This window comes from Muscardinus avellanarius (assembly GCF_963383645.1).
Source record: "Muscardinus avellanarius genome assembly, chromosome: 19".
Taxonomy (NCBI): Eukaryota; Metazoa; Chordata; class Mammalia; order Rodentia; family Gliridae; genus Muscardinus; species Muscardinus avellanarius.
Genome location: NC_137805.1, coordinates 26335528 through 26343711, shown reverse-complemented (window position 1 = coordinate 26343711; position 8184 = coordinate 26335528). Strand labels below are relative to the sequence as shown.

The 8184-nt window shown below is 43.0% G+C and overlaps 1 protein-coding gene across 1 annotated transcript; it reads right to left on the bottom strand.

Moving 5' to 3' along the window:
- Positions 1-1949: 1949 nt before the first annotated feature.
- Positions 1950-7805, bottom strand: CBLN4 (cerebellin 4 precursor; the record flags this gene model as incomplete). Its single annotated transcript, XM_080716327.1, has 3 exons — positions 1950-2147; positions 4478-4594; positions 7515-7805. The coding sequence occupies 3 exons, from the start codon at positions 7803-7805 to the stop codon at positions 1950-1952; spliced, it is 606 nt and encodes a 201-aa protein (XP_080572453.1).
- Positions 7806-8184: the final 379 nt, after the last annotated feature.

The following is an 8184-nucleotide window of genomic DNA, read 5'->3' as shown; positions in this document are numbered from 1 at the left end:
CAATTTATTGTCTTTCTGTGCGATATTTTTTTAATATCATGAAATCAAAATTGCTGACTGGAAGCCAGCTAGGGATAAGTTGTATTAAGTCTCTGTGGCCAACATCTCCAGATAATTATTTCTGGGGAAGGAGGAGAGTACTCCTAGGGATGAATGACTATTTTGATTTGGAGATTAATCATAATCATACTGAAAAATATGCCTTGATGTGTCTCCCTGCAACATCTTTCTGGCTGCCACCAGCTAAAGAACGGCCCTTCCTCGGTTGCTTTAATTGACTACAGACCAGGAAATAGAGACAAATCTCGAGACAAGACACGTGTGATAACAGATTCTCCTTGAAGGAGCCTGTGGTCTCTGTCTTTCAGTGTTGAGAGTGAGGGAAAACATCTTTCCAAAGTCTTCAGTTTGTAAACATAGGCCTTTATACTAAGCAGTGCTCACGCACGCACTCAGAACCGTCATGAGATTTTAGGGCATCTTTTGTACCTAACTTCCTAATAATAAGTCCTTCTGAAAGATGGGTTTACTAAATTCATCGATTCTCTTTTGGCAAGCTTACAACTCTTGGATTTGGGCAGATTAAACACAGTAAAGATTTCCTATACCAAATCAGAGGACATTACCTGAACATTCTAAAAGGTTTTCTTGAAAAAAGAAACTACAGAATGAAAAGAAGAAGAAAGAGAGGGAGGGAGAAAAAAGGGAGGAGAAATAAATCATATAGAAAACAGATTTTTGAAACCGAAAGGACGAACCAACTCAACTAACATATATTAACCTTTATTCTATAACAGAGACATAAATAATTTTATGAATTCATATGACCTGTACAAAAGACAAAATAAAATATTGCACTAAATTGAGATATGGGATACTTGGGTTTACTATTAGATAAACAGATAAATATATACAATTTAAGGAGTTAAGGCAAAACCAGATGATACTTCAAACACGACAGAAGGTTTGAAAAATAGATATAATTAAAAACAAGGGCATCCCATCTCCAGTTAATAAAGTGGCTGTGTCTAAGGGAAAAAAATCCCCTAGGTTTCTAATAAAGTGGTTATTATCAATCATGTTAATTAAAGTTGAGCAATAAAGTATAAGATTTCCCACAAAGGAGTACTGTTTTGCCAAGGTTTGGGGATTGAGCGCTTAGAATTCGGGTAAGCAACTTTTTCTTTGTCAGATTTATGATCTATTTTTTTTCTATTAGAAAATATAATTTGGAAAATATGACTCTTTCACATATACAATTAAAATACAACTATGAGGCATTCTCTTATCTTTTGTTTTTTGTTTGTTTGTTTGTTTGTTTGTTTTTATGTTGTATAGAACGAACCATGTTGGTGATTTCATTGGTAACAGAAATTTTCGGGCAAGCCTTTCATTTTCTGATTGGTAGAGAAAAACACAGTACCAGTCACTGAAAAAATAATTCCCAGTTACTTTCAGGGAACAAAAAAAAAAGCAATTCCAAAGGAATAAAAACAAGTGTGATCAATATATCAGCACAGTATACAGTTCTTTGGCAGCTTCACACTAACCATTGATTGAAGTCAGAACTTGAGAGTTCTCTTAACTCTTAGACCCGGTTGCCAGTCTTTTAAGAAAGAAAGAAAATTCCACATCTGCAACAAATTCAGTAATTCCAGGAAATCAAATTCAGAACAAATCTCGAAACGGTTTTTGAGAGTTACACATAAGCATCGATAGATAGGATCTGTTTTGAGTCCCAATCCAAATATACTGAAATGCGCGCACACAAAAATAATCTGTTAAACTCTGTGTTGGTTTGGACAGGTCTAGGATCCTTAAAGAGAATCCATATTCACCCATGAGAAACCAATAAAACCACAATCCAAGGATGAAAGAAAAAATGATCTTCCAGTATCTCGGGGGTGGGCCGCCCCTCGCCTGGGTAAACATCACGGAGAAATCAAATCCTATAGGGGGAACACCAGAAAGCCAGAGAACGTAGAATACTGCCAGCCTCCAACCAAGTTACCTTTCTCCAGTTTCAGGTAAACCTTATCCTCTTTGTCCAAGTAGAGCAGGACTCCGTTCGTAGCAGCTTCACGAGTAACATCTTTGTCTCCAGCAAAAGCAGATATTACTGGCTTTCCATTTAACATCAAGTTGACCTAGAGGAAGGAAAAAAAAAAAGAATATCACCCCAAAGCTCCCTTTAAATATAAAACACCTACAAGGAATAAGATGACCAACTTGGTAAAAAAAAAAATGCCTGATGTTCGAGAAACATATCCTTTCTCTTTGAAATGAGCCAATTGTGAGGTCAGATTGAGTATGCCTACTGAGCCAATTTTTTAAAAACTAACTCATATAAAAGCTTAAACGAAATGTTATGGGAGGCCTAACCCTAACTGTAATCCTAATTCTAAATGTATGTGAAACTCTTAAACTGAAATTAAACATTTTGGCAAAAATAAATAGATAAATAAATAAATAAAACCTGAAAAAAAAAAAACTTTTCTCCCAGAGAAATGTCTTTACATTCCTTTAAAAAAAAAAAAAAAAGGCCCCAGTCATGTGAAAAGTAGTTTCCTTTCAGCACGTAAATTAACGTCTTCAATTCAGCAGCAATCTCTTGGTAGTAAAGTTTATTGGGCTTAGGCCTTCCCAGTATCCATCGACTACATAAACTCAGAAAAACATGAACCTATGTAGCAGCTTCTACCAACATCCAACCAGGTTCTGTGCAGCTCTGTAACCTCAGCAACATCAAAACCATTTTTTAATGGGGTGTATTCATTTCGAGTCACCCCCCCATGCCATTTTGGCATGGGGCTGTATTTCTATTTCCTGTATTTCTATCTTTCTAATAAACTTCTTTAAATCTTTCAAAAAAAACCATTTAATGTAACAGAATGTGTGTGTGTGCATTTGTGTGAGTGTTCACATATGTATTGATTTTTTTCTCTTTTCCCTGGCAAGAAATGTTTGTTAAAAATAATTACCATTACTAACTAGGAGAGTTCCTAATGATAGGCAATTAGCAAAAAAGAAACAAATCCACTCAAACTTTTCTTTCTTCCCTACTCTAATGTTGATTGTACTGTGTCAAACAACACATAAGTTTTTAAATATTGGAGCTTAGAAAAAAAGTTTTTCCGTGGGAGTAAAGTTGTTCACTGGGTTGCAGGTAATTTTGAATAGATTAAAACTGAGTCTGTTTAAATTTACTCATTCATTAGGATGTATACAGCTGACAGGTGACTGTGATGTCATGGATCACCCACATGGGCATAATGCAGAATATAAATATTGCACAGAAGACAAAAAGTTGCCGGGCGTGGTGGCGCACGCTTGTAATCCCCATGCTTGGGAGGCGGAGACAGGAGGATCGCGCAGGTTCGGAGCTGGCCCCGCTGGCTTAAGAGACCCTGTTTCCAAAAATAAAAAAGTATAAAATAGGTCTGGGAGTGTAGCCCAGAGGTAGAAGGGCTTCCAGGAACCCCAGTACCACCAAAAAAAAAAAAAAGACAAAAAGTTATCCTAGGATTGCATATGCATGGATTGGTGCTATTTATTCTTGGCATATTTGGTTATTATGGGAAATCTCTCTATTATTGCCTTTTGAGGGTAAGGTCAAGTCCATCATCCTAGAAGGACAACAGGAGACAGGTGGTTAACCTTGGAACTGCAGTTGGGAAGAATTCCCAAGCATCAGCGTAACCAGGAGTAAACTAAAGCAGAGAGCAGAGCACACTCTTCTTAAAAAAAAAATAATTGTTCTTTCATAAAGTGTGTGTGTGTGTGTCTGACTTACAACCCCAGCAAGATTTTATTTCTTATTCAGAAAAAAGGCCTCACTAAGTTGCTGAGACTGGCTTCGAACCTGCGATCTTCCTGTCTCAGACTCCCAAGTACTGGGAGTATAAGCATGTGCCACCACACCTGGCTTACGGATATATTTTTAATAGTATCTAATAATTTTTTTAATGATAGCAATTTTTTTTTACTTATCGAAAAGAAACTTTCAAAGCTCTGCTGGTTTTTACAAGTTTTTTTTCCTTAAAAGTTCAAATAAATTTTACATGTATCAGATGACATCAAGACCTTATAAACAGATCTGTGACACTAAATATTTAGCAAACCATGTTTTTATCTTCAGTGTTTGGTTGTTAGTACGGTAATAACCTCAACTGTTTATTTCTCTATGTGCTTCTTGTCTCTTGCCTTAATGGGTGCTATAAAGAAGAAAATTAGAAATTAAGTGTTTTAAAAATAAACTATGGGTGATGTGTGCAAGTATGCCTTTACCATCCTGTGCCCCATTAAGATGTATGACTACAATGCACCAGTAAAAAATAAATGAGTAAATAATAAACTCTAAAGATGGCTGTTTGTTTTTATAATGAAAACACATCTTTGAATAAATGCTTAAATGCATAGCCCCTTAAGAGAAACGCAATTGTTTAGGGATAGACAGAGAATGGATCAGAACACATACCTGGATTGTTTGGCTCTGGTAGACTTTAATTACATGAAAACTGAAACTGTAAATTCCTTTCCTTGGTGCTACGAAGACAGACTCCAATGTGAAAAAATTACCCACATTAACTAGGATCTACAAGCAAAGATGACAAATGACAGCAAATTAGTACAATGCTTTCTTCTGTAAGTAAAATAAGTTTCCTTCCTCCCTTCCTTTTTCCCTTTATGCCTTCCCTTTCTGCTTTCCTTTCTCAACTTCAAATCCCATCCAGCATAAAACATTTTTCCTCTTCAGCATCTTAGAAAATGGACTTGTAAGTTGGAAGTCCTGACTTGCAAAGGTATAGAAGAGAATAAAGTAGCTGCCTCTGTGTCCATGATTTTGTTTCCAGCAAGGCCCAGGGGCTCTGGAACCATCTAGGTACCGCACAAGGGCTTATAATATTAGCTTTACTTTGAGAATCAGATAAAAGGTATCTGCGGTGGATTCACAGTCCCACCATCCACAACGCCTTCTCTCTATCCAGAAGTGACGTTTCCCAGGCAGCCAATCCCCACCCATGGGCTCTCTGCAGTCATCCCTGGACGCACAGAGGAACGGGTACCCCTCCACCTTGTGACATAATCTGTGACACAGAACAGTTGGTACACAAGGTGATACCGATGCCCAGCCCTCCCTGAGCCCCTGCTGGAGCGCCCCTAAGATCGCTGGCCATTTTTTCCACGTCAGTGCCAACTAAGCCTTAATTATAATATTTTGGCAAGGAGTCAGCCCTTGCTGGCTGCCAAAGAGGAGAGCGTGACCAAGACAGGCAGTGAGTTAGGTGTCTTCTTCTGCTCTTCTGGGGCTGGGTCCCTCCTATCAGATACCTGCTCTTTATTTAAAGTGCAAGGGTCAAAACTAAAAAGCCAAGACATTCGGCATGCTTCTCTTGACTATGAAATTAACCCTGGATTCCCAGAAGTGACCTCTGAAACCACATTTTCAATGTCACATAGGCCAGTCCCTTTCTAAGAGAAAGACATGGGATGCAGGAGGGGAGGGCTGTAAAATAATGAGATTTTTTTTTAATTTTTTTATGTCTGACCAAGAAATAAATCTGCAAGTGGAATTCAGAAAAAGCCAGATGCCCCTATAAAGAACCACATCCTGTATGTCAATGGCAATCTGCTACTCTTCTCTTTAAAACACTGCCTTCTTGCCAACATTAATGCATGCCAATGCCTCTTGAATAATTTCCTAATGGCGTGCTGTTACCTCTGAGCATGGCACCAGGATGCCACAATGGCCAGGTAGGAGTGCCAGGTGCCACATTTGCCTTAACATGCATGTACATGTGGGATCGTATTGAGATTCCACCCCCTTCCCAGTAAACACCAGGTTTCTTTTCCCTGACTGGATGATGAATGGTCTTTCCACAAGTCACCGGCTGTGTGATGATCCCTCACAGAGGCTTTACAAAGAACGTAATTTTTTTCGAGCACGTATAAAATTCCGAAAGATGCTTATCAGGGACTTCCTGGTTTGGATACAAGTAGCATAATTCGTTATCAATAATGAAGCTGGCTGATGAGTTTGGACGACATGAAAAGCTGGATGTTGCCTGTATATGGTAATTGGAGCATCCAGGCACATCAAGATGTGTAACTAAAGGTGTCTTGTTGTCTCCAAGATCCCTGGACAGAAGAGCAAACACTTCTTCTCTTCTAATTGACAGGAAGGTCATTGAAAAAGAATGCTTCGTACAGAGGATAGTGGGAGGTCCGCAGTATTCCAACATTTAATGAATGCATTAAAATAAAAGCCGGGGTGGGGGGGGCAGAAGGTGGTATTAGGCTCTATTTCCACCACACTGGAAAATACTGCACCAAACCCCAAAAGAGGACAACTTAATTTGGTAAAAATGATGGCTATCCCAGAGTCAGCCCCCAGAGAAGCATCTCTGTCTTTGGCCAGCTGGAGAGGACATTGCTTATGAAAATTAAGTGAGGAACACAAATATCACCTCGTGCCTTTCCTGGCACAACCTGCAGCATCACTTAACCTGTGCTCCCCGCACACTGCGCTTTGCAGACCACTGTGACTTTGGGATTTTAAAAGACTCTGCGTACCGCTGGGGTTAAAATGGAAAGTCTGGAATCAATTCTGTTCCTCGGGATGCTTTGCTAAATCTGAGCTGATATCCTGGGGTTTCTCATCATACCAAACCAGAGAGCACAGGGTCTGCTGAACAGAAGCCCCTGCTTCACATCCCGCCCCCAACCCATCCCGTGCCTTCAACCCCAAAGCCTGCTTTTGTCCAGCAATTTACAATTCTCTAAAGGACGGTAGCCTTTTTAGAGAGGGGAAACCAGCTCTCTGGCACTTCCCTATGGGAGCCCCCAAGAGGATTCCATTCCTTTCTTCCTTGGTAACTTTTCTTTTATACAGGAAAGAAGGGCTTGCAGCCTGCTTTATGCAAGGAGAGCCGTGAACCCAGAAGGTATATGGGAACCGTGGCTGCTGCGAATAGGAGAGGCAGATCTGATCTGATCTGATGGGCCGCCCCACCTCATCTTCTGCGACCACCTGAGGGATCTCTGCACAGACCAAGGAGCCCCGGAGCTCTCTGTGGGGAAAAGCTCCTCCAGCGGAAAAAAGAAACGGGTCAAACTCTTATCAGGTGTCCCCAAGGGCACCTCGGGGGAGCCTGAGCCAGGGAGCCACGCTCTGGCCAAGAGATCCTGGTGTCCAGGGACCAGATTTTCTGGGCTTCTACTGACCTGTTGCTGTTAAACTTGTCCAGAACTCTCGCTGCCTCCCCCACTGCGCCGCAGACTCTGCTTGAGATCAAGAGGGAATTGGGGTCTTGGTGGGTGGATGGTGGGGGGAGGGGGCATTAAAAGTTTCAGATTTCTATCTGGGAAGGCGAGTAGCTAATTTTTCTCCTCCCCACAGCCTAACCAGCCCGGCTTATCCCGAGCAGGCAGCGGGGATCTGAGATGCCCGGAGCCCGCCCCCACCCCGGGGCCCTGCATCCCACTCTCTCCCGCCCTCTCCCGGGGGTCCTGACCTGATCGAAGTAGATGATACGCGTCTTGTTACTCATCTCTGAGGGTTCGTGGTTGGTGCTCCGCACCGCCGAGAAGGCCACTTTGGAGTTGGCCGCGCGCACCGATATCCCCAGCGGGGAGGAAGAGGAGCCCTTGGCGTCCGTGGCCGGGTTCGAGTCGCACACCACCAGGCACTTGCCCTCCAGCACGATGGGCTCCGTGTCGTTCTGCGCCCAGACGGGCAGCCCCGGCAGGGTGAGAGCCAGCAGCGCGGCCAGCACCACGGACAGCGCCCGGCGCGCGGAGCCCATGGTGAGCCGCGTGGGCAGCCGCAGCCCGCTGGCGCTTCTGCTCGCCCGCGTCGCCGGCTGCCCCGGGGATCCCGGAGCTGGGGGAGACGCCTGTGGCTAGATGGACAGCGCTGCCGGAACGAGGGCGGCGGCGGCGGCGCGCACACTTCCTCCGATTCCGATTCCGGGGGTTGGAGTCAAAGTCTCCCCTGGAGCTCCGTCGCGGCCTCTGTGCTTTAAGGAGCTCATGCAGAGCCCCCAACCCTGTCCTCCGCCCCACAGTCAGCGCTGCCTGGGGCCCCCGCGCCCACCCTGCTTCTTGGGCATCTAAAATTCGCCAAACCCTTACAATCACACCTCACAGAGGAAAGGCAATAAATCCTCACCTTCCCCCGCAGCA